Genomic DNA, 12,451 nt, shown 5'->3' with positions numbered 1-12,451 from the left:
ATTCGGAATCTATCGGAAGAACGTTACCTACTCCAAGGAGAGTTGCGTTCGACAGTCGCTTGAAGAGTAGATCTGAAACAGTGAGAAACGATATGAATGATGGGAGGAGAGACAGAACGTAACAAATTGTTGTTTAAACCATGTCAAACAGAGAATCTATTTTAGAATCATCCATCTAACACAGTGAAAAACAGGCGGGGATTATACAGTTGAAAATGGAAAGTGTTTCGCGAACCAGGCACGCCAGGTGATGGGATGGGGTGGGAGGTTCGATGGAAATCATGGAACAAATCCATGGACGTCAACGAGGTCCACATGGCGTGGCGACAGCTGCCACAGCAGCACAATTCCAGGCAGGCAGCTGAGGCGGCGAGGGCCGCTGCGCCAAGAAGATGCCACCCAGCCAATTGGGGCCAAAAATGGCATCCATCCCACGCATCCAATCCGCCGCGCTCCCGGCTCCCCGTCGTCATTCCCTTCTGGACATTTTTCTATCGGCCACCGTACCCCTTTTTGTTTTCTTTTGGGTTTTCATCAGCGCCGATTCGTATCGTCCTGGCCCGGCCGCCTTCTTCTTCAATGAGGGCATTATAGACGATTCCCCTATAATTTCTTTCCGCTCGACCAGCCATGGCGCCGCTCGTCGATAACGCGCAGATATTGAGCGCCGAACTTCTGCGCCCGTTACCCCTGTACCAGCACGCCTATGTCTGGCCGTTTGCCGTTATCTGGCCCATCTTCTTGCGATACTACTTGACCCCCGAACTCTATGATCAATACATCCAGGCCTCGGAATGGACCTTCGTCTGGGTCGGCACAATCATCACATGCCAGACCCTAGTTTGGCTCTGCACCCACTGGAGTGTCAACCTCAACGCTACCTTCACCGCCAAGAAGGCACGCTCTGTTGAGGATGCGTCGCTGATCAAGGTGATCCCGGCCGCGAATGCCGGTTCGCCTGATATCTGCAAGCTGGTGCGCGACAAGGTGAGCCTCAGTCGTTCTTCCTCCTTCCCGTCTTGTACCGAATACTAACGAGACCAACCTGAGTAGGCCGGAGCCAAGACCAACCTCTCCTTCCTCTTCCAGAAGCGTCGGTTCCTCTACAATCCCGAGTCAAAGACCTTTGGCACCCTTGTCTACGATATCGACGCCGAGCCGAAGTCAAAGCTCGAAAAATTCCAGACCTCCAGGGGTATCACGACTGCCGCCGAGCTGGAACGCCTCGAGCAGCACTATGGCACCAACACGTTCGACATCCCCGTCCCCACCTTCACCGAGCTCTTCAAGGAGCACGCCGTGGCACCCTTCTTCGTCTTCCAGATCTTCTGCGTCGGGCTGTGGCTGCTGGACGAGTACTGGTACTATTCGCTCTTCACCCTGTTCATGCTCGTCATGTTCGAGAGCACCGTCGTGTGGCAGCGCCAGCGTACCCTCATCGAGTTCCGGAGCATGAGCATTAAGCCATACAATATCTACGTCTATCGCCTGGGCAAGTGGATCGAAGTTCAGAGCGACAAGCTGCTGCCGGGTGACCTGGCGTCTGTTACGCGGACAAAGGAGGATGGCGGTGTGGCCTGTGACATGCTCTTGGTGGAGGGGACGGCCATTGTCAATGAGGCCATGCTTTCTGGCGAGAGCACACCCCTTCTGAAGGATTCCATCCAGCTCCGTCCTGGCGAGGCCATGATCGACACTGACGGCTTGGACAAAAACTCGTTTTTGTGGGGCGGCACCAAGATTCTCCAGATCACCCATGGCAATGCCGAGGAGGAGAGGCCAAAGCTCGCCTCGGGCGTTCCCCCACCCCCCGACAACGGCGCTATGGCTATCGTTACCAAGACCGGATTCGAGACTTCTCAGGGCAGCCTCGTGCGGACCATGATCTACTCGACAGAGCGCGTGTCGGCCAACAACGTCGAGGCCCTGCTCTTCATCCTGTTCCTCCTCATCTTCGCCCTGGCCGCGTCGTGGTATGTTTGGGATGAGGGTGTCCGCAAGGACCGCAAGCGCTCCAAGCTGCTACTGGACTGCATCCTCATCGTTACGAGCGTCGTCCCTCCCGAGCTGCCCATGGAACTCAGCTTGGCCGTCAACACTAGTTTGGCCGCCCTCGCCAAGTTCGCCATTTTCTGCACCGAGCCTTTCAGAATCCCCTTCGCTGGTCGCATCGATGTGGCTTGCTTCGACAAGACCGGTACCCTGACTGGGGAGGACCTGGTTGTTGAGGGTATTGCCGGCCTCGGCCTCGGTCACTCTGGCACGGATACGCCCCAGGATTCCGATGGCGCCCACAGCCGCATGACCCCGGTTCACGACGCCGGAATGGAAACAACCCTGGTCCTCGCATCCGCTCATGCCCTAGTGAAACTTGACGAAGGTGACATCGTGGGTGACCCGATGGAGAAGGCCACACTTTCCGCCTTGGGTTGGAGCCTCGGGAAGAATGACACCCTGACGAACAAGCCGGCTACTGCGGCAGCTGCTGGAACTATGGGTACTGTTCAGGTTAAGCGTCGTTTCCAATTCTCGTCCGCCCTCAAGCGCCAGAGCTCCGTTGCCACTATCAATGCTACCGACGCTAAGACTGGCCGGAAGCTGAGAGGCACGTTTGTCGCTGTCAAGGGTGCGCCCGAGACCATCATGAAGATGCTGGTTACTATCCCCAAGGATTACGAGGAGACTTTCAAGTACTTCACCCGCCGCGGTTCCAGAGTTCTCGCCCTGGCTTATAAGCACCTTACCACCGAGGGCGAGCTGGGTGCGAGCAGGATTAACGACCTCAAGCGCGAGAAGGTCGAGGCTGAACTCCACTTTGCCGGTTTCCTCGTGCTCCAGTGCCCGCTCAAGGACGACGCCAAGGAGGCTGTCCGGATGCTCAACGAAAGCAGCCACCGTGTGGTTATGATCACCGGTGACAACCCGCTCACCGCCGTCCACGTCGCCAGAGAGGTCGAGATTGTTGATCGTGATGTTCTCATCTTGGATGCCCCTGAACACAGCGCGCACGGAGAGGAATCGCTCGTCTGGCGTAGCGTTGATGACAAGGTCCGGATCGATGTCGACCCCACTCTGCCCATCGACCCCGACATCATCAAGAACAAGGATCTCTGTGTTACTGGCTATGCGCTCAAGAAGTTCCAGGGCCAGGTCGGTTGGAAGTCGCTTCTTCGCTACACGTGGGTGTATGCCCGCGTCTCGCCCAAGCAAAAGGAGGACATTCTTTTGGGATTGAAGGATATGGGATACTACACGCTCATGGCAGGCGACGGCACCAACGACGTTGGCGCCCTAAAGCAGGCCCACATTGGCGTTGCCCTGCTCAACGGTACCCAGGAGGACCTCACCCGGATTGCGGAGCACGCGCGGAACACCAAGATGAAGGGACTCTACCAGAAGCAAGTTGAACTGATGCAGCGCTGGAACCAGCCCGCCCCGCCCGTCCCCGCCATGATCGCCCACATGTACCCCCCTGGACCCACCAACCCGCACTACGAGAAGGCCATGGAGCGCGAAGCCCAGAAGAAGGGCGTCACGGTCGAGCAGCTGGCGCGGGCCAACGGCACCAACATCGAAACGGTCACTTCTCCTGCTGCCCAGCAGCTCATCAACGCGGACCCCCGCGGCGCCCAGCAGAACCCCGCACAACAGAAAGCGGCCGGTTTGGCCGACAGGCTAACGCAGTCGATGATGGACGCCGAGATGGACGACGAGCCGCCCTCGTTGAAGCTGGGCGACGCGTCCGTGGCGGCCCCGTTCACCTCGAAGCTGCGCAACGTCATCGCCATCCCCAACATTATCCGCCAGGGCCGGTGCACATTGGTGGCGACGATCCAGATGTACAAGATCCTGGCGCTCAACTGCCTGATCAGCGCGTACAGTCTGAGCGTGCTATACCTGGAGGGCATCAAGTTCGGCGACGGGCAGATCACTATCAGCGGTATGCTCATGAGCGTATGCTTCCTGTCCATCTCGCGTGCCAAGTCAGTCGAAGGCCTGTCCAAGGAGCGGCCGCAGCCGAACATCTTTAACTTTTACATCATCGGGTCCATCCTGGGCCAGTTTGCGGTGCACGTGGCGACGCTGATCTACATTGCTCGCTTCTGCGAGCGGCTTGCTCCGTATGTCACCCCCCACCCCCCCCTTTCCCTGGCAAGATCATGCAAGTTACTAATACATCTCCCCACAGGCGGTCCGAATCCCCCGACCTCGAAGCCGAGTTCGCCCCCTCCCTCCTTAACTCGGCCGTCTACCTCCTCCAGCTAATCCAACAAATCTCCACCTTCGCCGTCAACTACCAGGGCCGCCCCTTCCGCGAATCCCTCTCCGAAAACAAGGGCATGTTCTACGGCATCCTCGGCGTGACGGGCATCGCCTTTGCCTGCTCGACCGAGCTCATCCCGGAGCTCAACGAGGCCATGAAGCTGGTGCCCTTCACCGCCGAGTTCAAGACCACCATGACGGGCGTCATGGTGCTCGACTACGTCGCCTGCTACCTCATCGAGATCGTCCTCAAGTTCCTGTTCAGCGACCTCAAGGCGCGCGACATCGCCGACCGCAGGCCCGAACAGCTCGAGCGGGAGCGGGTACGGAAGGCGGCTGAGGCGCTCAAGAAGGCGGAGGAGGAGGAGCGCAAGGCCCAGGAGAAGGTGGCCGAGTTTGAGCGGCGCGTGCAGGAGAAGCAGGCTGCGGTCAGGGCGAGGTTTGGCGTGCAGGCGCCGGCGTGAGGGGGGATGTCATGTCCATGGGATAGAGAGAGGGTGGAGAGGGGTGGTGGATTAATTAGAAGGGTACGGTTGTTGATAGAAGGCAATGAATGGATGGTGTTGTTTTTTGGTCCGTTTGATTTGTTCTGTGTTGATTATGTTGTGTATAGATAGTAAGGAAAAGAAAGGATCGTGTGGTCGGTGTGCATTTATGTATGTATACGGCATGGCGTGATGTGGCATGGCGAGCGTGGGTGATACATCAAGACATCAAGACAGACAGACATGGTTCCTCATCTCGTCTCCCAGCAATAAATTTTAGATCGCGTTGTTAGTTATACATCACAAAGCATGCGCCCCTTGCTTGTTCATAATGTAAGCGGTAGGAGACGCAAACCCAGGCTTGAAGCAAGCTTGGGTGGCCATCCGCAATGTCGAATTCTGCCCACTCTCCTCTCCAACAACTTAGTTGCCGGGGTTCTCAGCAACGAATTTCTTGCCCTTCTCGATGTTGCCCTTGAGGTCCGCCAGGCAGGCCTCGATCAGCTTCTCCTCGACGGCGTCGACCTTGCCGATGGGCAGGATCTTCTCGACGCCGTTGGGGCCCAGCTCGACCTGGGAGCTGAAGAAGTCGATGCCCTGGTCCTTGTAGAGCGGGCTGTCGACAAAGGTGGGCTCGGTGACGCCCTTCTCGCCCTGGGAGGCGCGGAGCAGCGACTCGGCCATGCGGGCGCCGGCCATGGCCATGGACAGGGTGGCGGAGCCGGCGCCGTCCTTGGCCTTGACGACCTCGTCGCCGCCAAACTGCACGCGCTTGACCAGCTCGGCGTTGGAGGAGAGGTCCGGGTGGTTGCTCTGGCTGAAGAGCGGCACAATGGTCACGCCGCTGTGGCCGCCGACGACGGTGATCTTCTCGTCGGCCGGGTCGGTCTTCTTGATCTCGCTGACGAAGCGCGAGGCGCGCACGACGTCGAGGGTGGTGACGCCGAAGAGGCGCTTGGGGTTGTAGACGCCGCGGGCCTTGAACACCTCGGCGCAGATGGGCACGGTCGAGTTGACCGGGTTGCTGATGACTAGGATGTTGGCGTTGGGGGCCGACTCGGCACAGGCCTTGGCCAGGTCGCGCACGATGGAGGCGTTGGTGTTGAACAGGTCGTCGCGGGTCATGCCGGGCTTGCGGGGCACGCCAGCGGGGATCAGGACGATCTCGGCATCCTTGAGCGCGCTAGCCAGGCCGCTGGCGGTCGGCTCGTAGCCCTTGACGTTGGACTTGGTGTTGACGTGCGACACATCGGCGGCAACGCCTGCGCCGAGGGGAGGTGTGTCAGTAACTCTGGAGAAATGTGTACTACCATGCGGGCGACGTACCAGGGGCACCACGGATGTCGTAGAGGGCGAGCTCGGTCACTCTGGGGTTGAGCTTCAAGAGGAGGGACAGCGGCTGGCCGATGCCACCGGCGGCACCGAGGACGGTGACCTTGGAGAGCTGGAAAGCGCGGAGACGGTCAGTAGCTGCATACAAACGGCGCCAATGCCTTCAATGGCTTCAATTGTATCGACCCCGGCCCAGGAGCCAGCCTGTGCAGTGCAGGGCCCGGGGCTAGTCTAGCTCGTGAGGCCAAAGCACCCCGGAAATCGGAAAGAATGGGGAGTGCTTACGTTTCTCGCCGACGCCGAGAAGGCGCGGGTCTGGATCCTGGAGGCCATGAACATCTTGAAAGTAGTGACCGTAGTAAAGCTCGAGGTTACTAAAGAGGCAGAAAAAGGTAGTGGAGAGAAATCAACACGGCAAAAGGAACCTGAAGTGGTCTTGGTGAGTGGAATTCGGTCGTGGCAGCTGGCCGGTCCGTTGCGTTAAAAAAAGTTGATCTTCCCTTTTCGGTCTAGCGTACACAAGGTGGCCCGAGCGTCAAAGCGATGCCGGCGGCTCGGGCCTCGGAAAATCCCGCCTTCTTTCCGGTGGTGCGTGGGAGCGTGGTCAAGTCAACATGCGCCTGTCTCTTGGAGTCGTGGATGAATGGCTCATCATGTTCAGCCCTTGTCTTCTGAATTGGACCTGTTTCTCTTTTTTATGGTGTGTTGTCTTGGCGCATCTCACGCTCGTCAAAAATCACACCCATGGACTTCCTAAAACACCAACCCCACTATCGTGTACTTCTTCCGCCATGTTGTTGAACGAGAAGATTAGGGATTGCGGTGGCGCATGGTGTCCTCACAGGTGTGCTCTTCCATTAGGAACCTAGGCATAGATAGACAATTGAGTCTTCGCCTCGCACTGTGGTAAAAGGTTCATGGTGAAGTCAGAGGTCAAGTGACCACACAACAAGAAACGCAGAATCCTCAGTGCCAAGGGACCACACAGAAGTGCGAGGTGGTGGACACTGGGTCCCTCGCTCTATTTAGCATCTCCATGCCCCCCAAACAATGCCGAGCTGGATCCATAATCCATCCATCCACGGTCGCCATGGTGCTGTTTAGTCGCATCATCAACTGGTTCATTCACACAAACAGGCTAAAGGGGCCCAGGGTCACAATCTGTCAATGGGCCGCATGGAATTGGTCCATGTGATTGCAGGTACTGTCTATATTCTTGGCTTTTATTTGATTCCGGTAGTAGTCAAACATTGACGCCGTGCCTGGTTTGGCTCGTGGGCCACGAGGTTATATGTTCCCCGGTAAGCCTTGAGTTGTTCTCGGGGTTTTGACCATCAAGCCATCCTGCTTCCAAACACCATCTCACTTTCGACACTCACGCCCAACATGAAGGTCCTCCCTTCCTTGCTACTCATGGCAGCCACTGCCGATGCCCACTGTAAGCGCCGTTACTTCCATCCCCACAACATCAACTAACCTTAGCAGATCGCTTCTCCAAGCTCATCGTCAACGGCGTTGCCGAGACGAGGGAATGGATCTCAGTCCGCCAGACCAAGAACTACCAGGGCAACTTTGGCGTGACCGACGTCAACTCCCAGGACATCCGCTGCTTCCAGATGAAGCCCGGAACGTCGACCGCCACCGTCAAGGCCGGCGAGAAGCTGGGGTTCGTCGCCATGTCATCCATCACCCATTTCGGCCCCGTCTCCTTTTACATGGCCCGCGTGCCTGAGGGGGCCAACATCAACACCTGGGAAGCGGCAGGAAACGTGTGGTTTAAGGTCGCCGAGATCTCGGCCGTGGCGGGCGCCGGAGGTCTCACTTCAGGGGAAGCGACCTGGCCTGCGTACAGTACGTTCTATGCTCCCACTTTTTTAAACAAGAACAAAAGATGCTAATTTGAATCCGCACAGACAAGCAAACCGTCGAGTTCACCGTCCCCAAAAGCGTCCCCAGCGGCAAGTACCTCGTCCGTGTGGAGAGCATTGCGCTGCACCAAGCCCAAAACCCGGGCGGCGCCCAGATCTATCTCTCGTGTGCTCAGATCGAGCTGACGAATGGCGGAAATGGCTCTCCGGGGCCGCTGGTTTCGTTCCCGGGTGCGTACGGCACGAATGATCCCGGCCTGCTGTGGTCATATTATCCCGTGCGGACGAGCTACAAGGCTCCTGGGCCGAATGTTTGGCAGGGCTGAGATATGGTGATGGCGGTTGTGGGATCAAAAATCGATCTGTAATTTTGTCTTCGCGACCCTTCAGATGCGGACAATGACACTTACCGATCAGACCCCTGACCCTTCTCTCTTCGTGAAGAGCAGCGCGGTGGAGCCCTGGTTCGTGTTGCTTGCGATGCCCTGTGCCTTCACACTCGGTCACGGTTGATTGCCACGGGAGCACGACATTATCCGGTCATCTGCACCCCAGATATTACCACCCAAGCCCGGCAGTGGTGGCACGAGGTGTTGGCTCCTGGTCGGGCAGCAATCAGTATGACAGTATCTCTTGGCTTCTTCCGGGCGACCGGAAAGGTTTGGTCCAGTGAAGCCCAGCCGGAATTTCGTCTCCCTTTAAAAGCTCTTGCAGATACCAACACGGCAGGGCTAATTATAGACTCAAGTTTGGTGTGTCACTCCACCAAACTTGGAACAAGGTCTGCCGTCAATGGTTGTTGGCTGTTAGCACCAACTAGACGCAGTTTTCAACCGACAGATGCTTTATGGCCAAGCAAGGAGTAAGGCGAAGCCATCAAGGTTTTATTGAGGTTAGAAATGCGAGCTTCAACTTTCGAGTCAGACTTTGCAGTTTTAGGTTGTTAGGTTGACGTCACTAAGGGGACGAGTACGTGTATGATAACCCACCATGCTACAATGTAGGAATATTGTTGGTTGAAACCCGAGAATCAGGTGATGGTATGGTTGAAGCGTGGTCAGAGCTTCGATCGATGACGACAATGAGTCTTTTTCATGCCCACATTATAACCCGGCGGCCAGTAGCAGCGACATAGATACGCCATGATCTGCAACAAGGCAAAAGAAAACTTGACCACGCAAAAATGGAGTATTTCATGTCCCAGGAGGAACACGAGCGCAGACTCGAGCAGCAACGACTTGAGAAGTTGCACAGTACCAACCAAGCCCCTTCACAACAACAGACCGAGCAAGCTCAAGAGACTCAACAAGCTGAACAGACCATAAAACCCCGACATTTCCGACAACCTCGAATGAGTCGGCAGCAATACGAGCGGCTACTCCAAAATGAACAGTCCCAAACCCCTCCGCCAAACCACGCAACCCCCTCTGGTTCTCAACCCCCTCAAACGCGTCCCCCTCCTCCAAACCTCCACCCACCATCCCTCCCCAGAACCGACCCTTCCCATCACCCACAGCAAACACCACCCCCAACACCCCCAACACCACCCTCCTAACACCACCTCCGACCCCGCCTCCGCCTCCATCTACTTCATCGGCACCGCCACCACCCTCATCAGCCACCCCCCGCTCCGCCTCCTAACCGACCCCAACTTCCTACACTCCGGCTCCCACATCCACCTCGGCCCCGGCGTGCACGCCACCCGCCTGACCGACCCCGCCGTGCCCGACCTCGCCTCCCTGCCCCCCGTCGACGCGCTGCTGGTGTCGCATTACCACGAGGATCATTTCGATCGCGAGGTGCAGCGGGTGTTGGGGAGGGATGTGCCCATTGTGACGACGCGGCATGCGAAGGGGTGTTTGGAGAGGGAGGGGGTGGAGGGGGGGGCGTTTAGGGCCGTGGTGGGGGTCGGGGAGTGGGAGGGGGTTTTTATGCCCGTGGCGGAGGAGGTTTCGAGTATAGATGGGAGGGTGGCGGCGGTGAGGGTGACGGGGTTGCCCGGGAAGCATGTGCCGCCGGGGGTGGTGGGGGTGGCGAATGAGTGGTTGGGGGCGGTGCCGCCGACGAATGGGTGGTTGGTGGAGTTGGGGTGGACGAGGGGGGAGGAGAGGACGGAGGAGCGGTTTGAGACGGGGTATCGGGTTTATATTTCGGGGGATACGCTGATGGTGGATGAGCTGAAGGAGATTCCGGAGCGGTTGAGGGGGGAGAAGATTGATTTGATGCTGGTGCATTTGGGCGGCACGACGATTCCTGGCCCCAAGATGCCGTTGTTGATGGTTACGATGGATGGGGAGCAGGGAGTGCAGCTGATGCAGCTGATACATCCGGATGTGACGGTGCCGATTCACTTTGACGACTACGATGTGTTTTGCTCGCCGCTCGACGACTTCAAGAAGGAAGTGGATGCTGCTGGGTTGGGAGACAAGGTGGTGTATCTGAACCGCGGAGATGAGTATCGGTTCGCGGTCAGGCGGGGGGAGGAATGATGGTGAGGTCTATTCGGTATCGCCTCTCAATGAAAGATCAAAATATGGCGCCTGCTACTCTTACAAAGTATGCTCTGTGCATCCCAAGTTAACTCACAACTCCTGCCCTTACTGGCGTTGCCATTCGTACCTGGCAACAATCAGTGGCGCATGGGGGCCTGTTGCTGGTAGCCCGTCTTGTTCACCCGGGCATCACGGCGCATCTCCACCTCCTTGTACTGCTGGATGACGGCGCAGCATGGGCAGCACCAGTTAGAGCACAGGTCGCCGCACATGCCACCTTCGATGCCGTGCATTTTGCGGATTTCCTTGCGCTGCAGCAAGCTGATACTAAAGAGGCCGTTAGATGTGATGTTGCAGATGACTTCATGTCGGAACATAAGGCAAGGGGAGCTTACATGCAGCCGAAGCCACCAGTGGCCATGTTGATAACGCACCAGCCGCAGCCCGTCCAGCCACACCCGCTGGGGTCCTTCTCGTCGGGGTCATCGATCAGCTCGGCCGTCTTGTTGACCACTGGGAGCCATGGTCAGTCAGCTGCTGGCGGGAGGCAGGTCGGATCCCGTCTACTTACGCACGCACGGGCAGCACCAGCCCATGAGGCAATGCCCACCGCTGCAGAAGCCGCAGAGGCCGTCCTGCCATTCGTGCTGCTGAATCTGGATATGTTCAGGCATGGTGTCCGAATAACGAGGGGATGTAAAGCAGTAAAGAACGTGTTTAGAAGTCCGTGTTTGTAAAGCGAGGGAAGAAGGCGTCGAAAGGACCGTGACAAGCTATTTGGGGAGGATGGATCTGCCTGGGGAATCTTGTGAGTCTTGTACTTATTCCTCAGCGTGCTATCAGTCTGTGTAACTTGACGAAAGAGATGCCCCTTGTTGGCTTGCTGGGGGATAGGTATGGGGAGGTTGCGGCCCAGGGAGGCAGCTGGGTGGCCGTCGGCGCCTGCCTCAGACTGGGGTCATAAACCAAAGGGCAGGTCGTGGGGTTCGGGTTGCTTCATCTCCTCAATATTTTAAGTTGGTCCCGTCTGCGGCGGGTACATGGAGCGGAAGCCAACAGAGGTGGGTGGCCGCCTTATATCGGCCCACCCCTTTACCCATTTTATGGCATTGTTGGGGGCGATTTCAGAAGGAGGTCGGATTCGGTGCTGTTTGGGATTAAACAAGACGGCCCATGTTGCACAAGGCCGGAGGTGCGAAGCTTTCGGTCTGCATTGTTCGCTACCTGACTGCGTGTAATTGACAGATTATTTTGGTGTCGGGCATCCCAGGGGCTTAGTGATGTTAAGGATTCAAGCCACGCGCAGTATCTGACCATTCCCTGGTACATCATTCCGTTAGACTAGATTGAGCGTGCAATGGTCTATCACCGGTGGATCGATTGCCTGGTCCTGCCAGCGGCACAGTGGAGGTTGGCCGTCGGTTTGGCCATTTATCCCGTTATCTCGGATCCGAGGATCTGGCCTCCACAGTGCCCCCGCGGGGATAGGAGTAGAACTGAGCGTTGACCAGAGACGAGCGCTGTGTAACACCATCCCACGTTTTGAATGCTTCCTCGGGGGCGATAGTCTGCCGTAGCTTTCAGCTTCGATTTTGAGGCCGGGTCGCCGGGAGCCCATTGGGCTAATCTCAAGCTCAGATCGATGAATTGATGAGTACCTGGATTTCTAGTTGGGACCATAATTTATCTGCTGTTTGTTAAACCATCATTTAGCACTGCAGTGACTCGGGTTCCGTATCCTTGTAGACGACGGATCTGAAGGATGACAGTTAGATGCCGAGTAATTCCTTCACCCACCCCCAGGCCCCGCGGGCCCGCGATTAACGGCACACCCAGGAAACCGGGGATTTTCCGAGTTCTGTCCACGGGCGGGCGGTCTCTTTGGCCGGCCTGGACGGCACAGCACCTCGAGCGCCGCGTTTAGCCCGTCTCGGTGGACGGTCAGTCACCCGTTTCATGGCGTTTTTTTTGGCCGTCTCAAGTTTGAGTTGCAGAACCAACGATACAACCT

General features: G+C 57.3%; 5 protein-coding genes across 5 annotated transcripts; 3 read left to right on the top strand and 2 right to left on the bottom strand.

The window, feature by feature from the left end:
- Positions 1-630: 630 nt before the first annotated feature.
- On the top strand, positions 631-4,727 carry CHGG_05173 (uncharacterized protein; the record flags this gene model as incomplete). The annotated part of the gene is made up of 3 exons (XM_001224386.1): positions 631-987; positions 1,054-4,121; positions 4,190-4,727. The coding sequence occupies 3 exons, from the start codon at positions 631-633 to the stop codon at positions 4,725-4,727; spliced, it is 3,963 nt and encodes a 1,320-aa protein (XP_001224387.1).
- Positions 4,728-5,171: 444 nt separating this feature from the next.
- Positions 5,172-6,419, bottom strand: CHGG_05172 (malate dehydrogenase, mitochondrial precursor; the record flags this gene model as incomplete). Its single annotated transcript, XM_001224385.1, has 3 exons — positions 5,172-6,010; positions 6,075-6,192; positions 6,366-6,419. The coding sequence occupies 3 exons, from the start codon at positions 6,417-6,419 to the stop codon at positions 5,172-5,174; spliced, it is 1,011 nt and encodes a 336-aa protein (XP_001224386.1).
- Positions 6,420-7,466: 1,047 nt separating this feature from the next.
- CHGG_05171 (uncharacterized protein) lies at positions 7,467-8,274 on the top strand (the record flags this gene model as incomplete). The annotated part of the gene is made up of 3 exons (XM_001224384.1): positions 7,467-7,518; positions 7,623-7,931; positions 7,994-8,274. 3 exons carry the CDS (start codon positions 7,467-7,469, stop codon positions 8,272-8,274), a joined length of 642 nt encoding a protein of 213 aa, XP_001224385.1.
- A 1,059-nt stretch (positions 8,275-9,333) lies between these two features.
- Positions 9,334-10,437, top strand: CHGG_05170 (uncharacterized protein; the record flags this gene model as incomplete). The annotated part of the gene is made up of 1 exon (XM_001224383.1): positions 9,334-10,437. The coding sequence occupies one exon, from the start codon at positions 9,334-9,336 to the stop codon at positions 10,435-10,437; it is 1,104 nt and encodes a 367-aa protein (XP_001224384.1).
- A 140-nt stretch (positions 10,438-10,577) lies between these two features.
- Positions 10,578-11,114, bottom strand: CHGG_05169 (uncharacterized protein; the record flags this gene model as incomplete). Its single annotated transcript, XM_001224382.1, has 3 exons — positions 10,578-10,767; positions 10,836-10,953; positions 11,012-11,114. 3 exons carry the CDS (start codon positions 11,112-11,114, stop codon positions 10,578-10,580), a joined length of 411 nt encoding a protein of 136 aa, XP_001224383.1.
- Positions 11,115-12,451: the final 1,337 nt, after the last annotated feature.

The sequence above is a fragment of the Chaetomium globosum genome, genomic scaffold (assembly GCF_000143365.1).
Source record: "Chaetomium globosum CBS 148.51 scaffold_4 genomic scaffold, whole genome shotgun sequence".
Classification (NCBI taxonomy): Eukaryota; Fungi; Ascomycota; class Sordariomycetes; order Sordariales; family Chaetomiaceae; genus Chaetomium; species Chaetomium globosum.
The sequence above is the reverse complement of the archived record's forward strand: the minus strand, read 5'-3'. Positions and strand labels throughout refer to the sequence as shown.